Source organism: Arvicola amphibius, chromosome X (genome assembly GCF_903992535.2).
Source record: "Arvicola amphibius chromosome X, mArvAmp1.2, whole genome shotgun sequence".
NCBI lineage: Eukaryota > Metazoa > Chordata > Mammalia > Rodentia > Cricetidae > Arvicola > Arvicola amphibius.
In genome coordinates this window covers 111,085,327-111,107,863 of record NC_052065.1, presented here as the reverse complement: position 1 = coordinate 111,107,863, position 22,537 = coordinate 111,085,327, and the positions used below count along the sequence as shown (strand labels likewise).

Sequence of the window (22,537 nt, the reverse complement as noted above, 5' to 3'; positions counted from 1 at the left end):
ATGGCCCCCATTGGAGAGCCAGGCCTATCCTTGCTAGCCTAGAAACTGCGACAGCCCAGGACCCTTGCTCTAGGGGACAGCCTGACCAGTGGGTCCCCTGTGAAAAGTCTGGCGGCAAGTCACCTGGACAACAGAAGGCCTCCACCTCCTAACTCTGCACGGCACAAATCACTCTGGTCTAACTGCTAGCTGCAGCCTGTCTGAATGAAAGAGAAGAAATCAGGGGAGGATTGCAAGGAAGGCAATGGGGAAGTCCAGAAAACCTTCATCCGAGTGAGAGGCTGAGCATCCACCAGGCTGCCTGACCACAAACTTCCGGCCTTTCCAATATCGTAGAGAGACCTTGAACAAGTTGCTATGCCTCTCTGAATCTGAGTCTGCTTATTCAAGATGGGATAAAGGGGTCTACTCCAGAAGGTCTCCACCCTCCAGTGTTGCCACGAGAGTGTTACTGCTACCATAGGCACCGGAAACCTAAGAAGAGAAAGAACTTCGTACCCCACAGGATGGCCACCTCTTGAAACTTGGAAGAGGAGGGTTTTGAATAACAGAATTTCTCTTTTAGGGGAAGCAAAAGCATATGTAAGACGTCCCTCTTGGTGAGGCAGCCTGAAAGGATGCTGCGTCTTCTGAAAGCCATGGACAAATTCCCTTTTGCTCACTAAGGGTCTCAAGGATGGCGCTTGGGACTGTGCATCTCATGATGCCTCCCTCGAGCAGTGTAGCTTTTTCCTTCTGCATTTGCTTACATTTCACCGTGTGAACGTGTGTGTGTGTGCGAGTGTGTGTGTGTGTGTGTGTGTGTGTGTGAGAGAGAGAGAGAGAGAGAGAGAGAGAGAGAGAGAGAGAGAGTTACATACAGTGAATGTGTGACGAACAGAAGACAACTCTCAAGAGTTGGCTACCACCTTCGCTCTTGTTTGAGGCAGCGTCTTTCTTGTTTCTCTGTATTGCTGAGTATTCCACACTAGCTGAGCAGCCAGCTTCTGGATAACTTTTCTGTCTCTGCCTCTTGAGTACTGATATTGCAGGTGTGGGCCACCCCTCCATATGTTTTATGGTGTTCAGAGGAACACTTACGGAAGTGATAAGGCAAGCATTGCTGAACCCTGGCTCTCCAGCAGAGCCTCCTTAATGACAGTTCCCTCCTCCCACTTGTTTGCTCCACCTGCCTATGACTGTGAGTCTCAGTTCATGGCCTGACCTTCAAAGAGAAGGTGTCATTAAAATGACATTTGCTATGTGCCAGGCACTGGGCCTAGACGTCACATCCACTTGAGCCTGGTAGCAGCCATAGGTAGGATAGGCACCCAAATGGCTGTTTCAATGAACAAGTAAATAACATCTTCAGAGCAACTCAAAAGCAGATATTATTCTTCGTGTCACCAGTGGGAGACGGGTGCGTGGAGAGATTAGCCAACTTGCCAGAGGATCCACTTGATACGACTCAGGATCCGAATCCAGATGTTTGGGATTCTAAATCCAGAGGATGTTATCCTGTGGCTCTTCAAGCTCTGGGCCAGCAGACACAGCCGTATGATATCGTGGTTCATTATTCCCTGGGAGATGCAAGAGCCTCCGAGGAAGAGGACCAGTATACCAGCTCCTTCCCCTATTTGCACTGCCCTCTACAGGCGGCTCATTATACTCTAGGGACCCCAAGACCAAAAGGAATTTGCACAGACTTCCTGGCACCAGCAAATCCTTGGCCACCCACCACTCTGGAATGTGGAAGAACCTCTTGGAAGTCCTGGTCATATCAGAGGTTACTTTCAGGGAGCCACTGTCACAGAGGACACCCTGCCTTCCATTGTAGTGGGAGGCTGTTTGTTGGTTCCCGGCCACCCAGCTAGTTTAGATCCGAAATAGTATCTACAATTTCTTTTTAAGCCCTCTCAGGTTTTATGCCACCATACATGCCTTTCTGTGCCCACTCTGCTCCCGTGGGACCTACTGACCTCTTGTGGGCAGAGTATAAATTCACTAAGTTGGACAGCCTTCCAGGGCTGGAACGCAGCCAAGTGCCCTTTCATACTAGAAGCTAGTTATCCCTAGTCAGCTGGACTTGGCTCTGACAGCGCTGAACTTGGGTAGTCTCTCGACTTCATAGCACCTTGGCTTCCTCACCTGTAAAACAGGCATGGACAAAGACTCCAGGCCTACTTTAATGTGCAGGAAGTCTGGGAATATAGCTCGGTTGGTAGATTGGCTGCCTAGCATGCACAAAGTCCTGGGTTGGATCCCCAGCACTACACAAAATGGATGTGGGTGTTCACATCTATCATCCCAGCACTCTGGGGGTTGGCAGCGGGACAGTCAGGAGTTCAAGGTCATCCTTGGCTAGATAGTGAGTTTGAAGCTAGCCTGGGATATATGACATCTGATATATGGTATCAGAAAAAGAAAAAGGAAGGGGGGAAAACAAGAAAAAGCTTTAACACATGGAAATTTGTGGATACATTCAAGATTTCAAGGCCCCAGTTAGACACTCATGACATCCTTGGTATCTGATCATCATTATTAGAGATTCCGTAACAGTGGTACCTTTTTTCAGGTCACAGAACACATAGAAAATATTTGTCTAGCAAAACTGAATTAGAGAGAAAAGTCTGAGGTAGGTGAGAGGGCTTGTGCCTTCTAGAGTTTAGGAGATGGAGGCAAGAGGCTTATCATGAGTTTGAGGCCAGCCTGGACTCCATAGTGAATTCCAGGCCAGCCTGAGATACACAACAAAATCCTGTCTCAATTAGTTAGCTAGTTAATCAGCCAATAGAAGAGGCTGGTAGGGGAGGCTTGGCTCATCACAGAACACTTCCCTAGCATATATAAGGCTCAGGGTTCTATCCTCAGCGCAGGGAGGAATAAAGGAAAAGAGGCGGGAGGGGAAGCTTTTGTGAGCAGAAAGGCATCAGCCGCTGCCTAGCTACTGTAAAAGCAGGGTTCCTGGCATCCTCCCGTGGCAGGTGGGGGTGACAAGGTGGCTGTTCTATCAGAGAAGCAGTTGCAGAGGCAGCAGTAGCAGCTTGAAAAGTTGTCTCTGCGTTTTGGGTACCATCATATGTAACCCAAAGGGCCAGGTGAAAACGGTCACTGCACAGTTGAGAGAGGGCTTACATGCCTGTCCCTGAGCACAGGGAAGAGCTCTCTGAGCCCGGCTTCCCTTCTTCTTTACATAGTAGAGACAGATGAAGAGCTCACAGTCACAAGCGGTGGGCATAGCTCAGTAGCAAAGCCTTTGTCCAGCAACGAGGAGACCCTGGGTTCCATCTCCTCCATAAAAAGAGAAGGGGAGAGAAGGAGGAGAGAGACAGACAGAGACACAGACCACAGTCACACTCAGATCTGGAGAGGAATTGCCCCAAGCCTTTGGGATCGCTTGAGTCTGTCACGGGCCTTAGGCAGGATGTTTCCCTCCAGAGCTAAAGTATGAGACATGGGGAGCATCTGCCTTCCTCCTCCCATCACACCCCTGTCCCTCCTCCCTTCTGCTCCTCCTCATTCATACTTCAATGACTCACTCATGCAACAAGCACTTACTGAGCAACAAAGCGCATGCCAAACCCTGTGCTGGGTACGGGGATTATGGCAGGAAACTGCTGGCCTCGAGGAACTCTGCTTGAGAGGTTCCAGGGAGGGCGTGGTAGGTCCAATAGATGTCTGCAAAGAGGAAGGACAGGACAGGGTAAGGGTCTAAATCAGTTTAGGAGATTCTGGAAAGTTGGTAAAGACACTTGAAGCTCAGTAGCAGAGATGTGAAACAGGAAGGAGCCAGCAATGGGCAATGAGGTACTTTCCGAAAGAGGGGGGCATGTACAAAGACACCCTTGGGCATGGCAGAGGAGACATGCTCAATGACTTCAAGCAGTTGTTAAAATGGCCGGTGTGGCAAAGCCAGGTAGGCAAGGTAGGTTTGGGAGAGGTGGCAATTGAAAGAAACCCTACTTCGTTTTGAAGGCAACAGGAAGTTGTGGCAGAAAGTCGCTGGAGACAATTTGCGCACAGGAACACTATGCTCCACCATTGTTTTAAAGTGGCTCTCAACCTTCCTAATGCTTGTGACCCCTTTAATCCAGTTCCCCATGTTGTGATGACCCCCCAACCATAAAATTATTTTCATTGTTACTTCATAACTGTAATTCTGCTATTGTTATGAATCACAATGTAATATCTGATATGCAGGATATCTGGTATGTGGCCCCCGTGAAAGGGTTGTTCAATCCCCGGGGGTTCATGATCCACAGGTTGAGAACCACCGCTTTAAAGGGATGCAGCTCTGGATGTGGAGATGTAGCTCAGTCTGGTCTAGAGGTAGCTAGCTGCAAGGGCAGGGCGTTAAGGCAGGAGGCTGTTGGATGTAGAAAGAAGCGGCGGGGCTGCGTCCCGCCACCCGGCCGCCGGCTAGCTTTACACCCGAAATAATTACACGGAAACTGTATTCTTTTAAACACTGCCTGGCCCATTATCTGTAGCCTCTTATTGGTTAATTCTCACATCTTCCTTTAACCCATATTTAGTAATCCGTGTAGCACCACGAGGTGTGGCTTACCAGGAGAGATCTTAACCTGCGTCCATCTCAGAGAGGAGAATCATGGTGACTCACTATGGCGACTCCCTGAAGCTCTCCCCAACTCTGCTTCCTTGTTCTCACAATTCTGTTCTGTCTACTCCACCTACCTAATTTTCTGTTCTCTTAAAGGGCCAAGGCAGTATCTTTATTAATAATGAAAGTAACACATAGACACTCCTCCATCAGTTGGAGTCATCCAAGGTCACATGGCTTTAAAGCCTACCTAGGGCATCGAGGAGAGAAGATAGGCCGGAACCCGAGAATGCTTGAAGAAGCAGAGCCAACAGCACACGGTGCTTTGATGAAGTAGGTGATAATGGGGAGGGGTCATGCTAGGGAAATCTGGTTTCTGGCTTGCATCAGTGGGTACCTGGAACTGAGAAGACCCTCAGGGACAAGGGATCACCAGAGCTGCTGTGGATGTGCTGGGATTGTAATACCTGTGGGACATTGCGGTGCAGACGACAAATTGTTGCTTGGACAGGAAAGGGTCCGAGTCAACAGCAAAGCCCACACTTGGTCATCTTTACTAAGGTAGCTGAGGCTACCTCATGAATCTTGAATGAGACGAATGAGAAGAGGGTTGGGAATGGAGCCTTGGTGATCACAAGTAGTTAAAGAATAAAGCCAAGCATCTGTAATCCAGCACTTAGGGAGGCTGAGGCAGGGGGATTGACGGAGAGAAGGTAAGTCTGTGCTACATGCTGAGACTACTTTCAATAAACAAACAAAAAAGAACAGTTAACAGGCAAAAGGGAGAAGATGGCAGAGGTGAGAAGGGGACTCTTGATAATGTATTCAAATCTGTATGTCTAGAGGACATGGAGACATTGGCATTGTCAGAAAGAGAGAAGATGAGCGATCAAGTCCAAGAGAGGTAAGGGGACCCATATCTGAAAACATGGAAGAATATTGTCCTTGGGATTTAGGATGAGTTCATTAAGGAGCAGACTCTTTTAAACATTTATTTATTTTTATTTCATATGTAGCAATGTTTTGCCTGCATGTATGTGTGGAAGGAAGGCATGGAGGCAGGCCTAGAAGAGATAGGGGGCTGTGGTGCAGGTTTAGCATCTGGAAAGCTTTGAAGCCAGGACACTGGGGCAGGCCTTTCCATCCCTGCATCAGTGCTTGCCCTGTCGAGGAAACACTGCCTTGGGAAAGCAGTTCTCCTCAGCCAAAGCAATCCACCACACAGGCAGAGAAGTCCCACAGGGGCCTGAAAGCTGAAGGCAGCAGCGCTCCTGAGAATGCAGGAACAGGAAGCCTCTCGGCGTCCACCACAGGAAGGAAGAGGGCGCTCTTGCGCTGCCGTTAGTCTGGGACGGAAGGCTTTCATGCTGTTAGCCTGGATTCTGCTCTGAGGACAGGGAAAACAATCTTTCTGATGAAAGCTCCGGTGTGCTGTGGGGAGGAGAATGAAATGTCTGCTTCAGGATACTGAAGGGGAGCTGACCAGGAACATAATGCGTTTGCCAAGCGGTGTTGGCATTTCTGTTTACTCCAGAGAACAAACTCTTCTAGCAGAATCAAGCTGTACAAATTTCTAGGCCCCTTGCTCTTGGTTCCTTAAGATTTGTCGCCTTCCCTCGGATTTCATTAGTTTGTACCAGGAAATATTCTATATCCTATATTCTTTCAAGGACAATTTATGAGTCTGTTTTCCTAAAACTTCTCAAACTTTTACCTAAGCCATTTCCTGAACAAGAATAGAAAGCCATGACTATAGATTTTTTTTTGAGACAGGGTCTCCTGCATCCCAGATTAGCTCCAAACTTGCTGCTACGATCTGAGGAGTGACCTTGAATTTCTCCTCCTCCTGCCTCTGCCTGAGTGCTGGGATTACAGGCACGGAGCAGCAAGCTTTGTTTGATGCTGGAATCAAACCCAGGGCCTTGTGCCTGCTGGACAAACACTCTAGTGAGTCTCATCTCCAGCCTCATGATGATTATTTTTTTGTTACAATAGTTACTGATGGTAATGACAGAAATCTAACTGCTGGAAAACAAGACCTGCGTGGATATTACAATATTATAAACTGATTTTTAAAACTACTCCAGGCTTGACAATGAAGAAGATAAAGACTTGCCTAGTTGGGGGCGAATAAACATGACAGGAGTCAGGATTAAACGTACACAGATACAGCATACAGGGAATGACAAAGAAACACTAATTTCAAAGCTACGACGAGAAAATGCACAATGGGAGGCTCATCACCTACAAGAATGACAAAATCCAAGAACTCTGCCTAGACAGGACTTACGCGCATGGTTATTCAATGCCTCAATCTTCTGAGAAAGTTCCCCACATAAGGAGGAATTGTTTTAATGAGAATTCACTGGGATGGAAGCAGGTCCTGAGCACCCAGCTGTGCCTCTTTAAACTAGGTTGTTAGCGGGGTTGTGGTTCTAGGTCAGCCTGGTCTACACAGCTAGTTTCAGGACAGCCACAGCCACACAGAGAAACCCTGTCTTGAAGAGCCAAAACAAACAAACAAACAAAAAAGAAAACTAGCTTGTCACCCACGAGGAGCTATGAGCAAGTAGCAACACCTTCTTTTTTAAAGTATGTATGCATGTTTTGCCTGCATCAATGCCTGTGCACCACACGCATGCCTGTTATAATTCAGGCAATCTAGCCTGCAATGTTCATGTTCTGAGCCATCATGTTCTGCATCTGGTATGCCAAGGGATTTGTTTAATCACTGCCAATGGCACAGTGAACAAGATAGATATGGTCTCTGCCTTTGGGGCATTTATGATTAAGAATGGTTAATGGACAATTCCATCATGGCATGAGGAGTTCCATGACAGAGGCCCTGGAGGCTGTGCTGAGGCTCCAGAGCAGCCTGAGAGCTGGGCTCGAGAAGAAGCCAACAGCTTGCAGGGATGTATTTCTTGGGCACTAGATAGAGCAAAGATGCCAATCAGAGCCCAGCATGGTGTTGTTGCACACCTGCAACCCCAATACTTCGGAAGCTGGGGCAGGGAGATTATGTGTTTGAGGCCAGTCTGAGTACACAAATACACCTGTCTGGACTTCTTCAGAATGCGTCAGATGGGGGGGAATGAGAATCACTAGCTCCAAATAGGGTATACTAAGGTTTTTTTCTTTATTAGAAGGGAAAATTCACGGAACAGGAATGGGGGTCCAACATCCAGGTGTGGAGTGCAGGAAGAGAGGGGTGAGCAGGCTGGACCGCGGGTTTTTTTTTTTTTTTTTGGTACCCAAAGCCACGCCCCAACCTGGTCTAGCCTCTCAAAGGTCATTGGCTGAAAGAGGGTCCCATCACCCCCCCTCTGTCTCTGTCTCTTTTTGTCTCTCGATCTGTCTCTCTCTCCTAAACAGGAGTAGAACCAGTCCCTCCGTAAGTTGGCTCTAGCCAGCTCCCACTATTGAATCCTGGAACCCAAAGAGCTAGCCATGACTGTCTCACAGGGATGCAGGAGCACACAGGTTCCATGGAAGTATGGGAGTGTGACTGCCAGTAGCCAAGGTATCAGAACATCAGACCCACAACCCTGTCTCCTCTTCCTGGAGAGAGTGTGAGCTCGCTGAGGGCAAGACTGAGACTGGAAGCATTCTTCCCTTTATTCTCTTTGAATGTATTGATTGCCAGATAATAGCTACACTTATGGAGGATTGATGCACTTCAATACATATTCTCAAATATGCAATGATCAAGGTAATTAGCATGCTGGGAACCTTCAAACTCCACTCTCAACCCGCATCTTTCTCCAGCACACAGATCACTCAGCATCTGTCTATGGTAGGCAGAGTCCTGGAGTCAAGAGAAGGAGTGGAGAATCATATCACACTGTGCAGCACAGGGAGGCTGCTGCTGCACCTCATTGGTCAGCCATCAGTAAATGTTTCATTCATTCATTAATTCATTCAATTAATATTCATTGAGCATCTACTGCATTACCAGGAACTCTACTAGGCTCTGTCTACACACACACACACACACACACACACACACACACAATCATTCCTATTCTTACTGTACTCTAAGCTTTTTTTAAAGATTTATTAATTATATATACAGCATCTGCCTATGTGTATCCCTGCAGGCCAGAAGAGGGCACCAGATCTCATTACGGATGGTTGTGAGCCACCATGTGGTTGCTGGGAATTGAACTCAGGACCTCTGGAAGAACAGTCAGTGCTCTTAACCCCTGAGCCATCTCTACAGTCCCTACTCTAAGCTTTTAGGACACTGGGAGAGCCAGGAAATAAATGACATGAGCCAGAAAAATATGCAGGGTCTTATGTAAGGAAAAAAAAAAGCAAGCGAGAAAGCAAAAATAGGTGATGAAATTTTAGATATAATGGTCACCAAAGTCCTCTGTAAAGAAAATCAAGACCCAAAGAAGTGAAGGAGCGGGCCGTGCCAATTGATACCTGTGAGAAAAGTGTCCGGGGCCAAGGGAGCAGCAACTGCAAAGGCTTCATTCTTTTTTGTATAATTTATTTAACTTTACTTTCTGTGCATTGGTGTGAGGGTGTCAGATCCCCTGGACCTACAGTTACGGACAGTTGTGAGCTGCCATGTGGGTGCTGGGAATTGGACCTGGGTGGAAGAGCAGCTCTGCTCTTAACCACTGAGCCATCCCTCCAGCCCGCATCATTCATTCTTACTTCCCTCTTGGATTTTTTCATCCGTATTCAAATATGCTGTTCTTTCTCCTGTCTTGAGAGTACGTGTCAGTCTTACTCCCTCCCCCCATGGCACTCCATTTCCCTCCTTTCCTTTACAGGAATAAAAATATTAAAAATCTGTAATCAAAGCTTGCAACTCCTCTTTGCCCTTCGCTCTTGAACTCAGTTCTGTCCAGCGTTGCTGACATGGCTCAATTCCAACTGTTCTTGTCCAGGTTACCAACTTTTTCCTTGCTGCTAAATGCAACAGGCATTTCCAAGTCCTCGTCACATTTCTCTGTGGCACTTGGCAGCCGGTTATTTCCTCTTCCTTTAGCATGGGCTGGCCATTTGCCTGTGTGCCTCTTCCTGCTGTGTTGAGAGGAGCGGACAATGACATTTCCCAGGCTCCTTTCTTCTCTGATTTCCGGAGATGTTTGGCTGATGGGAGTTACTGGCTGGAGATTGGAGGAAAGAAGGGTAGAAGCCTGGGCATTTCCCTTCCTTTCTCTGTTATTAATGTTATCTCCAGCAGTGACTAGTCCTCTGTGATTTCCACTGGTAGCTGCTCCTTCCATGGACCAACTTCCTAGTGGACTGGCATTTCTGCTATACTGGGTAGTCCCTGATCCCATGCTAACATCCATCCTCCAAACTTAGCCACAGCTTCAGGCCATGAAACAGTCCTAAGGGACTCAATTCTCTAGGACCTATTCTCTTGGCTAGCTATACTTTTATCTTTGGCAACCTCATCCAGTCTCATGGCTTTCACTGGCATCTATACACGGACAACTCTTAAATATTTATTTCATGTGTATGGGTGCTTGCCTGAATTTCTGCATATATGTATATGTGTCACATGTGTACCCATGTACATGTGTACTACATGGCCTGGTTCCTGTGGAGGCCAAAAGACGTCACCAGACCTCCTGGAACTAGAGTTACAGACAGTTGTGAACCACTGCATCGCTGGTGGGAACTGAACCCGGGTCCTCTGCAAGAGCAGGTGCTCTGAACTGTTGAGCCATCTCTCCCCAGTCACAGACAACTCCCAAACATATCCATAGCAAGTCTTCCACAACTGGGCTGATCAGTCTTGACTTTCAGTTTGATTAGACTGAGAGATGCTTGGAAGATTAGTAGAACATCCCCATGGCTGTGTCTGTGAGGTCACTAGTCTTAAAACAGGACAGTAATAGACCCTCCAATAGGAAGTTAAAGGAGAAAGGTCATTGGGAGCATGCTCTTGGGGCTGTGTCTTGCCTGTACATAAACTCCTTTAAAACTGTTTCTCTCCAGCTTTGGCTTGGAGTGACAAAATGAGTCAAGTGTTCATCTGACATCACCACTCAGACAGCCAATAACCGTTTCAGAAATATGTCCGGTACTTAGTCACTGGCTTTCTTACTGCGCCGTTGCTCTGCATCGAAGAAAATGGCACTTCTGACCTGGAAAGATAGCTCAGTGGCAAAAGGCACTTGCTATGCAAGCCTGGTGACCTGAGTTTGATACCCAGGAACTCAATGGTGGAAAGAAAGAGCTAACTCCACATGCACACAATGACACTCTCTGAAAAAGAGAGAGAGAGAGAGAGAGAGAGAGAGAGAGAGAGAGAGAGAGGTTTTTAAAAAGAAAATGGCACTTAATCACTAAATTATTCTATACACATAATTCAAGGAACTATTTTTTTCTTTTTTTTCTTTTTCTTTCTTTTTTTCCTTCCTTCCTTTCTTTCTTTTTTTGAGACAGGGTTTCCCTGTATAGCTTTTTTTTTGGTTTTTCGAGACAGGGTTTCTCTGTGGCTTTGGAGCCTGTCCTGGAACTAGCTCTTGTAGACCAGGCTGGCCTCGAACTCACAGAGATCCGCCTGCCTCTGCCTCCCGAGTGCTGGGATTAAAGGCGTGCGCCACCGCCGCCCGGCCCTGTATAGCTTTAGAACCTGTCCTGGAACTCACTCTGTAGACCAGGCTGGTCTCGAACTCACAGAGATTCGCCTGCCTCTGCCTCTTGAGTGCTGGGATTAAAGGTGTGTGCCACCACCGCCCAGCAAAGGAGCTCTTGATTCTTCTCTTCCCCTCACTTCCCACATCTCATCCAGAAATTGGTCTTGAGAGCCAGCCACCCTCCACCCGGTCACATCTCAAATGCACTTTTTTTCCTTTCTCCAGTTTCTCCCTTACTCTCACCTGACACTGGATTGTTTAAATGGCCTACTAAGTGGCCTCCCTGCTTCCATTCTTGCCGCCCTACAGGTCGTTCTCCACATTGCAGTTACGACTTTAAAGCATGAGTCAGGACAACAGAGGTGACACAGCAGTTAAGAGCACAGATCACTCTCCCAGAGGAAAGAGAGCACCCAAAACCAGCAGCCCACTGTGGCCTGTAACTTCAGGGTATTCAACGTCTTTGACCTCCATGAGCACTTGCACACATGTGGGCACACCCACACATAAACACGTGTGCACACATGTGATTAAAAATAATAAGAGCAAAGAAAACCTGAATCAGGGGACCCAGGGACACAGGTTAGTGGTGCAGTGCTTGTGCAGAATGTGTAAGACCCGAGGATCAATCCCCAGCAGTGCAATCTTTGAAAGTTTTTTTAAAATTATTTCTTTTATTTTTGTGATTAATATAAGAAGGACATAACAAGGGCCAAAACAATAGACAAACTAAGGTGAACAAGGGAAAGCCCACGAGGCCTCAACTCTATGCAAAGAACCACAGGCAACTGAGCGTTGAGAATGTGGGAAAGTCTTCCCCAGGAACGGGCGTTCCAGTTGGCTATCCAGTGCCAGTGCACAGCTCTGAAAACAGGCACATTTTACAAAATGAAAGCCATAAATTGTAAGGTGTTACACCTTGACTTTAAAGCTTCTAACAGCTTCCTACCATATCTATGATTCCAAATCCTTATTCTGGTCTGCAAGGCCTACTGCGGGGTGGCTTCTGTGACCTGGCTTCTGTGGGCTGGCTTCTGTGAACTGGCTTCTGTGAACTGGCTTCCGTGGACTGGCTTCTGTGGGCTGGCTTCTGCTTGTGCCTTAAGCCTCACGGCTTGCTCTCCTGAATGCAGTCCCACTTGCCATCCTTCTGGTTTCTCCAAAGCTTCTTCCCTCTGTGTTTTCCAATGCCATCAGCTGGAATGCTGCACGAATAGCAAAAACCCAGAGACAGATATTGGGGTCAAGCTGAAGATCAGAAAAGCAAAGCAGCCAGTGGCTCTTACTGCTACCTCAGATGGATATGGGCAACTGTGTCTCCACGAATCCTCAGACTGAGACCTATCTCCTCCCGTTTTATAGTCCTCTCTAGTACTGGGATTAAAGGTGTGCACCACCGCCGCCTGGCCTCTCTGAGTAACTAGTGTGGCTGCTGGGATTAAAGGTGTGTGCCACCATGGCCTGGCCTGCATGGCTGACTAGTATGGCTGCTTGGCACACTGATCTTCAGGCAAACTTTATTTATTAAAATACAATATACCACTATACTGGAACGCTTCCCCTTGACTTTTTTTTTTTTTTTTTTTTTTTTTTGGTTTTTCGAGACAGGGTTTCTCTGCAGCTTTTTAGAGCCTGTCCTGGAACTAGCTCTTGTAGACCAGGCTGGTCTCGAACTCACAGAGATCCGCCTGCCTCTGCCTCCCGAGTGCTGGGATTAAAGGCGTGCGCCACCACCGCCCGGCTCCCCTTGACTTTTATGTGTGGGCCCATTCTGCTTTTCAGATACCACATGGCTTAGAAATAGGCCCTCCCCAGAGCCCATCTCTGATGACTCATAATTCCCTATGACATCACATTCTTTTAAAAATCTTCGAGTGTATGTGTGAGGAGTGCAGGCAAACGCACATGGAGATCAGAGGACAACTTTGCGTTCTCTCCTCCCACCACAGGCTGTGGGAAATGAACTCAGGCTGACGGGCTTGCTGAGCCGTCTTCCTCGCCTTTCACTTAGCACTTCATTCAGTAGTTCCTGTAGCTTTGAAAACTGTGAACCACTTTGTTCACCACTAATGTCCCCTGCTCCACACGCGGCCGAGTTACTAAAAGGGAGTACATTAGCCTTGAACTTGAAGACACGCATCTTTACCCCTGAGACAGCAAAGCCAAAAGGTCAGAAGCATCTGACTATATTCTTCTGCTCTTGGTGCTTTGAAGAGAGAAGTCCTCTGCTAGGGGGTAGGGGGGTCTTGCAGGGGGAAAATAAAGGTTGGGGACAAAGTGGTCCTAATGTGATATGGTGGGAATAGGAGAGCTAGAGCCGCTAAGTCCAGAACATCGCATTGAGCAATTGACCATCTGTGGTGAGATCCCATCTGACACAAGAACCACACATTCAGCCTGGCAGTGGTGGTGCACGCCTTTAATCCCAGCACTCTGGAGGAAGAGGCAGGCAGGTCTCTCTGTGAGTTCAAGGCCAGCCTGGTCTACATAGTTCCAGGACAGGTTCTAAAAGCTACACAGAGAAACCCTGTCTCAAAATTCTAAAGAAAAAAAAAAGAATTAGAACTTTAAAAAAAGAACCATACATTCATGGCACCACAACACCTCATCATTTACAAGATGAGGTCACCCGACTATTGGGGTATGATATCACAGAAAGCACACTGACTGTAAGGCTGGCTCTAAAATTGAGAGCTTACAGGATGGATGCTGTCATACAATCCAGTCTCAGAAAGAACGACAAATACCACATTTTCTCTCTCATATGTGTATGAGACACATATATATGTATGTGTGTGTGTGTGTGCGTGTGTGATGAAACCAGAAAATGGACCATGAGAGGGGGGAATTGTTTTGAGGAAGGGGATAGAGTAACAGAACACATGTGACATAAAACCAAGAATGAGATGGCCGAGAGTTGAATGGTAGAGGAGGAGCAGGGGAATGGAAAAGAAGGGACAGGGAAGATCAACAAAAATAAATTATGTAGAAATGTCATAATGCAACATTCCATTTTGCTTGAATTTTCAAAAATCAAACAAAAAGCCAGGTGTGGTGGTGTGCACGCTTAATCTTTACTTGGGAGGTGGAGACAGGCAGGAACAGAGGTTTCAAGGTCGTCCCTGGCTACACAGTGAGCTTGAGTTCAGCCAGGGCTCCATGAGATCCTGTCTCAAAAAAAAAAAACAAAACAAAACAAAACAATTGGGCTGGAGAGATGATGGCTCATTGGCTAAGAGCATATGCTGCTATTGGAGAGGACCTGGATTCCATTTCTAGCACCCACACGACAGCTCACAACTACCTATAATTCCAGCTCCTGAGGACACAATACCCCTTCTGGCCTTTTTGGGCACCAGGTATGCATGTGGTTCATATACCTACATGCTAGAAAAAATACTCATATACATGAAAGATAGAAAATTAATTTTACAAAAGAGAAAAAAGTGACATTTATAACAGCATCAGAAAAAAGTGAAGAACCCAAGTATCCATTTTAACCAATTGTCTACAGGATCTGCACATGAAAAATAAAGCACTAACAAAAAGAACCAAACACTTGTACAGATGCCAATTTTCCATAAAATGATCTTCAGATATTACAAAATCCCCAAAACCCTAGAAAGAGTACTGAACATAGCAGCAAGCTGATTTTAAAATACGGGAAAGACAAAACGTCATAATAGCCAAAAATAATTACAAGACAGAACAAAGGTGGAAAAATCATGACCAAATGGTCAAAACTATCCCTAAAGCTGCAATAAGCAAATCAAGACACTCTATATAGCTAGGCAGAGTGGCATATGCTTATGGTCACAGTTACCTGGAAAGCTGAAGCGGGAGGATCACTTGAGCCCATAAGTTTACAACCAGTCTAGGAAACACAGCAACACTAAAGAAATGAAGACTGGAAAGGTAGTAGAGGCTGGGGCTCAGTGGTTGAGTGTAACCAAGGTGAAGCCTTGGTGTGAACCTCACAATTAAAAAGGAAAACAAGTACTGTGTGGGGAAAATAACAATGGATGAAACATAGTGAGCTAGTGGTTTTGTTGTTGTTGAGATGGGGGTCTCGATTGTGCAGTCCTGGTTGGTCTGGAACAGGCTGGCCTTGAACTCACAGAGATGCAAAGTGTCTTTGCTTCCTGAGTGCTGAAATTCAGGGTAGGTGCCACCACACCCAACCATGAACTGATGTCTGACAGAATTATAAAATAGAAGGAAAAATAGTCTTGTTAATAACTAGGTGTCATAGACAGGCGGTGGTGGCACACGCCTTTAATCCCAGCACTTGGGAGGCTGAGGCAGGAGGATCTCTGTGAGTTTGAGGCCAGCCTGGTCTACAGAGCCAGCTCCAGGATAGCCAGGACTGTTACACAAAACAGTTTTGTCTCAAAAAAACCAACAATATAGTAATAAGAATAAGTCAAAACTAGACGTTTTTAAAAATAAACTGACATACAACTGATGCATTATACAAAACTACTTCAAAATAGACGACTACAGATGTAAATGTCAAAAAGACAATTTTCAGAAGTACAGAAGATATTCATGATTGACTCAAGAAAGGCACAACAGAAAGGCTGGAGAGATGGCTCAACGGTTGGCTCAATGGTTAACAGTACTTGCTCTTGCTGAGGACCCAAGTTCAGTTGCCAGCAGCCACAGAGGCTCACAATCATATGTAATTCCAGTTCCGGGGGGGGGGGGGTCCAATGTCCTCTTTTCCTTCCACAGGCGGATCCATACAAGTGACAATGCACACATATACATATAAATAAAAGGAAATAGAAATTATTTACAAAACAAAACAACAACAAAAAGCAGGTTTCAAATGTGGAGACCATGACAGGCGGTGGTGGCGCATGCCTTTAATCCCAGCACTCAGGAGGTAGAGACAGGAGGATCTCTGAGTTCGAGGACAGCCTGGTCTACAGAGCTAGTTCCAGCACAGCCAGAGCTACACAGAGAAACCCTGTCTTGAAAACAAAAACAAAACAAATAAATAAAACATAAAACATTCAACATTACAAAATGGGTAGAAGAGCTGAATACACACTTTACCAAAGATACACAGATGGAACATTAACATATACATATGTGTACAGCAAAAAAAGAAACCAACTCAAACTGACAAAGCTCTTGCATAAACATTTCTCTAAAGAAGCTATCTAAAAGGCCATATGCCTATGAAAAGATACTCAACATCACCAGGCACTGAAGAAATGCAATAACAATACAATGAAATTTCAATATGGGTACAGAGAAATTTGAGCCCTTATATATTGTTGGCTCGTGACTTGAGAGATTTTGAAACAGTACATACGACAAGCTAAGGGAAACAGAATGGAATCTCCTGCAAAGATTACAAATAGCCAGAGCTGGTGGTGCAAGTCTGTAATTCTTGGGAGGCAAAAAAAGCAGGAAGATCTTGCATGCAAGGTCTGCTTGGGCTAGCAAAACCCCGTTTCAAAAAAATTATTTAAATTTTTTTAAGGGCTAGGGAAACAGTTCAATGATAGAGTAACTTGTATAGAATGGGGAAGACCCAAGATCTAATGCCCACTACAAAAACAAAACATACCACCCAAAACCCTAAAACTATCTTACTTCTGAATACTTATCCAAAGTAACTGAAACTAGGATGTCCCAAAGTTATTTTTACGCAGCCTTGGTGACTGTAACATTTTCCAAACAGCAGTCTGCTGATACGAGTGAATAAATAAACTGTATACACACGCAGGGAATCATTACATCCTAAAAGGGAAGGCGATTTAGCACACACCTGGACGAACATTGAGGACTCACGGCATGTGAAGTAGGCCCCTCGCAAAAAGAAGTGCTATATGATTTCCCATACAGTAAGTATCTAAATTAGACAAATTCACTAGAGCAGAAAGAACATCATGGTTACCAGGGCTTAGGAGTCCCTTTGTGTCTGGGTTTCAGATTTAGAAGATGAAAAGTTCTACAGATTTGATTCCGAATCATGCAGATTAAACTACACAATTAAAAATGTTGAGTTAAAATGCCCTTAATTCTAGCACTTGGGGAGCAGAGGCAGGTGAGTCTCTGAGTTTGAGGCCAGTCTAGACTACATAGTGAGTGAATTTTAGGACGGCCAGAGTTAAAAGTGAGACCCTGTCTCAAACAGACAACAAAAAAATTAAGGCTAGAGAAACTGGATTTGGTAGCCCAAGTCGAGAGTTCAAGGTCACTGCTGGGAGATGCCCAGCGGTAGAGCACTTCAACTTCAGCCATTAGTTACTAGATTCAATCTCTGCTAGCAGCTAAAGAATTAAAAACCCCACAGCCATCAGGTTTGCCTGTTTCTAAAGATATGGGCCGGAGAGACTGCTTAGTATTAAGAGCACTTTTTTCAGGGTTGGGCATTTAGCTCAGTGGTAGAGAGCTTGCCTAGCAAATGCAAGGGCCTGGGTTTGGTCCTCAGCTCTGAAAAAAAAGTGGGGGGGGGGGAACACTCAGCTTTTGTTGGGCCCTGTCTTGGAAAAACAAAACAAAACAAACAGAAAAACACTTTTTGCTCTTGTAAGAGGACCTGGTTTCCATTCCCAGCACCCACCCATGACCTCCAGTTCCGACCTCTGCAGGCACCGGGAACACATGAGATACACACACAGATAATGCAGGCAAAAGGCTCATACAAAAAGTAAAATTTAAAAGATCTTTAAAAATCTACTAAAAGACACTAAGCATTTAATCCTAACACTCAGGAGGTAGAGACAGAAGGCTCTGGAATTCAAAGTCAGCTGCAGGTACACAGGGAATTTGATTTCTGCCTGGGTTATATAGGATTGTGTTTCAAAATCTAAAATTAAAAATTAAATCTAAATTAAAAATCTAAAATTAAAGAGTCAGCACTATATGAGACCCCATCTCAAAAACAAAAAATGGTTATAGATAAAAAAGATAATAAACCTTTTTCAAACTGTAATAAAAGTAGTATGTTCAACATCATCTATCACTAGGAAAATTAAATAAAAATCAGTAGATAACTGAGAAAAGCACAAGACATATGATCCGTGGAAATATGAATCTTAAAATGATCAAAGCAAGCTAGTTTAGTTTATTCAATTCTATTATTTATATTATTTTATTTTATATTTTATTTTTCGAGAAAGTCTTGCTTGGTATGGTGCCCAGGTTGGTTTTGAACTCCTGAACAAAAGTGATCCTAAGTGTTAGAACTAGATGCACATGCCAACACACCCAACAAGACAGCTTAGTCTTTAAAAAGCTTTTCAAATTCTCTTAAATGACAGTCACAATTACAAATGTCACCATCTATTAGAGTGAGAACATTTCATAACATTTTCATATTTTTGCCACAGTTGATCATTTGCAAAAAGAAAAGAGTATGACTAACCAAAATTTCAATATGGCTCTTTTTATTAAAATTAACACATTTGCTTATAAAAGCATTAGAAATTAATAGGGAAAGTACATCATATTGTTTCAATAATTTTTAATAAAAAGAAATGAAATGTACACACTCACTTGATATTAATGACATAATGTTTCATATCTTTATAGAGGAAGCAAAATTTGTAACTTGAGCCAGAAGTTGAAATGGTTGTGATTTATCTAACAGAAAATATTTCAGAAAATATGTAGAAGTATAACCACAGAATTGCTTTAGGGGGTTCTCTAGCTGAATATTTTTACATTGCACGTCACTTGATTTTTCAAAATGATTATGTTCTGATCTAACTATACATACATATAAATAAAGATTCCACAGGAGAAGCAGGTCAGCATAGTAGAGCTTGAGTTTTACAGTCAGATTTTTGGCTTTCCCAATTCCTGGCGAGTGGCTCTTGGGGAACTTGAAGTTTGAGCTTCAGGGGTGTTCATTTGAAAAAGGTGATGACAAGAGTTAACTATCATAGGAGGTATTGTCAGAGAGCCAATACCTCTAAAGTGCTTTCCACAGTATCTGACACACACCAAGTATTCACTGGAGAGTAACGAGTATTAATGCTGCTATTACTATTAGTTTTCATTATTACTAACAAAATAAGCGCCCCCTCAAGTCTAAACACACACCTAAAAAGGTCTACAAGGAAGTAAGTCCGTGAGACTAGCAGTAATCAGAGGCTGTGGCCAGAGACTAGAAGCCTGAATGTCTGAGGTGGTGTAAGTATATCCAAGCTGTGCACATAGGAATTTGGGAATAAAGTGGAGTAAAGGCAGAGGTTATTGTCTGGTGGACACAGTTGGTCATTCATACAATGTTAATTCTGTCTCACAACTAGGAAGTTCGAGGCCAGCCTGGTCTACAAGAGCTAGCTCCAGGACAGGCTCTAGAAACTACAGGGAAACCCTGTCTCGAAAAACAAAACAAAACAAAAAAACAAAAAACAAAAAAAAAACTAGGAGAGGAAAGGAGGTGAAGAATTAGCCAAAGGAAGATCCCATTCACTGGCTGCAGAGTAACTGGGAAGGTGGTAACATGGTACCAGTCTGTGCATTCCCAGCAGTCCCAATCCTCTTTGGCCCAGTTTTTGCTAGCTCAACTGTACCTCCACTCTAGCCTATTTCCCTGCAAGTAATGAAATCAGAAAAAAAGGCAAAGAAAATGACTTCCCGGCAGCACCTCACAAACAAGTCTTAAAAGTGCAACTGGTCAGAGATAACACCAGGAGGGCAACACACTCCATGTTTCCTCACGCCTTGCAATACAGGCAAACAGATAGGAATATGGGAAGAACCACGTGGATACTGACATCACTGAAGGATTGACACACTTCAAACAGGCTTCTGCAAGTAGCAAATGGAAAACAAGACACCCAACAGATAATCTACTCTTACTACGCCCCTCCTGTGTACTCACACAGTAATTCCCCCAGCTGACTGACTAGCTCCTTTGGGTTACTTAGCAAGGCCATATTTTCATTCAGACCTGAGCTACCCTACCCCTGCATCTGCAATCTGGCTCTTCCTCTTTTTTTTGTTTTTGGTGCTGGGGATGTCCTCACACATGCCTAGCATGTACTCCATTATTGAGCTACACCCCCAGCCACATGGCTTTTCCTTCTTTAATTCTGTAGTTTCATATGGCATGGCTCACATATAACTCTACTATCTTAAGTAAAGAAATATTTCTGCAGATTCGGGTTTCTAACTGATTTCTACCAACAAGAGAATGATTCAAACCCTAGTTAATTCCAAGGACAGTTCGAAGATCAGAGACAGAATCTCTTAAAAGGATCCACCTTTTAAGAGTTAGAAGGAATTAATTTTAATTCCTCCAACTTTCCTCCCATACCTTATTTTTTCAAAAATTTTAAAACAGTTATTAGCTTTGAAGAAGAAATAAAAAACCATCAACTTTAGAAACTAGAGACTTATCTAGCCCTAAAGATATCACAGAAGAGGACTGACAGGGAAGCCAGGCACGGTGGTGCATTCCTGCAGTTACAGCACTGGAGGGGCTAAGACAGGAGGATCAAGTTTAGGACCGTCCTCCAGTGTGTACCAGGAACTTGTCTCAAAGACAAGTAAGACAGAAAACTTACTTATACAAAGATTTTTGAAAACAATCTACTTCCTAGAAAGCAAGTGAAATGGAGTCAAGGATTTCAGTGAAAGACAAGGACAATAATGCAGGAAACTCAATGGGATGGTTAGAAAGATTCTTCCTGGGACATAGAAACGAGACCATGAAATTAAGAAGCTCTTTCGTCTTGATCTAAGTGCCGGCCTCCAGTCTGAACTCAGAAAGATCTGAATTATTTGAACTGGTTGTCGATCAGAGTCCCTTTCATTTTTGCTTTCTTGGCTTCCAATTCAGCCTGGAAAGAAAAAAAAGTATGCCCTGATACATCACAATCACATGAAATTCTTAACATTTCTTCTTTATTCTAGTTGTCCCACTCGCCCTTAACTGCTCAGTGTACAAGCCAAACGTGGTTTTACAATCCTTATCCATCAATTCAAAACTCTGGCTCATGAAAGCTAGATATAAAATTACGTGTGTGTGTGTGTAGATCATCAAGGGGAAGGAGGGATATGTGTGCTAAGAAAGCAGAAGGAGAAGCAGAATGGAGACCTGTAATCCATGAACTAGGGAGCTAGAGGGAGGAGGATCAGGAGGAGTTCAAAGCCAGCTTACATAGCAACTCTCAGGTCAGCCTGGACTAATCCTATCTTGAAAAAAAAAAACAGAGAAAGAAAACAAAAAGGCAGAGGAGGGAGACTATGCAAAGAAGTAAGGAGACCAACCGGAGGGGGTAGGGACATGGAGAGGCTGTGGGGTAGGGACATGGGGAGGCTGTGGGGTAGGGGCATGGGAAGGATGTGGGGTAGGGAGAGTGTGGGATGGGGAAAGAATGAGAACAAAGATAATGAGACACTTCTTATGAAATGCCATGAAGAAACTCACTATATATGCTAACTAAAAAATTTAAAAATATAGGTCCCACCCTACATGCTCCAAGTTAATCCTGTGGATAAAGCAGAAAACTAGCAGTGCTTTAAAAGTAATGACAGCCCCAATTTGGGTATACTAAGGCAGCAGAACTGTATGCCATCAATTTGGGTATACTAAGGCAGCAGAACTGTAGGTTATCAATTTGGGTATACTGTGGTAGCAGAACTGTATGTCATCAATTTGGGTATATTGAGGTAGCAGAACTGTATGCCATCAATTTGGGTATACTGAGGTAGCAGAACTGTATGCCATCAATTTGGGTATACTGAGATAGCAGAACTGTAGGTCATCAATTTGGGTATACCGAGGTAGCAGAACTGTAGGTCATCAATCTGGGTATATCGAGGTAGTAGAACTGTATGCCATCAATTTGGGTATACTGAGGTAGCAGAACTGTATGCCATCAATTTGGGTATACTGAGGTAGCAGAACTGTATGCCATCAATCTGGGTATACCGAGGTAGCAGAACTGTATGCCATCAATCTGGGTATACCGAGGTAGCAGAACTGTATGCCATCAATCTGGGTATACTGAGGTAGTAGAACTGTATGCCATCAATTTGGGTATACTGAGGTAGCAGAACTGTAGGTCATCAATCTGGGTATACTGAGGTAGCAGAACTGTATGCCATCAATTTGGGTATACTGAGGTAGCAGAACTGTATGCCATCAATTTGGGTATACTGAGGTAGCAGAACTGTATGCCATCAATCTGGGTATACCGAGGTAGCAGATCTGTATGCCATCAATCTGGGTATACTGAGGTAGCAGAACTGTAGGTCATCAATCTGGGTATACCGAGGTAGCAAAACTATATGCCATCAATCTGGGTATACTGAGGTAGCAGAACTGTAGGTCATCAATCTGGGTATACTGAGGTAGCAGAACTGTAGGTCATCAATCTGGGTATACTGAGGTAGCAGAACTGTAGGTCAT

General features: G+C 44.6%; 1 protein-coding gene across 3 annotated transcripts in view; it reads right to left on the bottom strand.

Moving 5' to 3' along the window:
* Nucleotides 1-5,880: 5,880 nt before the first annotated feature.
* Nucleotides 5,881-22,537, bottom strand: part of Steep1 (STING1 ER exit protein 1) — a 28,783-nt gene continuing 12,126 nt past the window's right edge. The window contains exon 7 of one of the 3 annotated variants that reach the window (XM_038317266.1): nucleotides 5,881-5,971. In XM_038317266.1, the coding sequence (XP_038173194.1) occupies nucleotides 5,903-5,971 (69 nt within the window). In that variant the 3' untranslated portion in view covers nucleotides 5,881-5,902. Of the gene's footprint in view, nucleotides 5,972-11,797; nucleotides 12,357-18,540; nucleotides 20,964-22,537 lie in introns of those variants that run through there. The other 2 variants (XM_038317268.1, XM_038317267.1) reach the window with 2 other exon arrangements.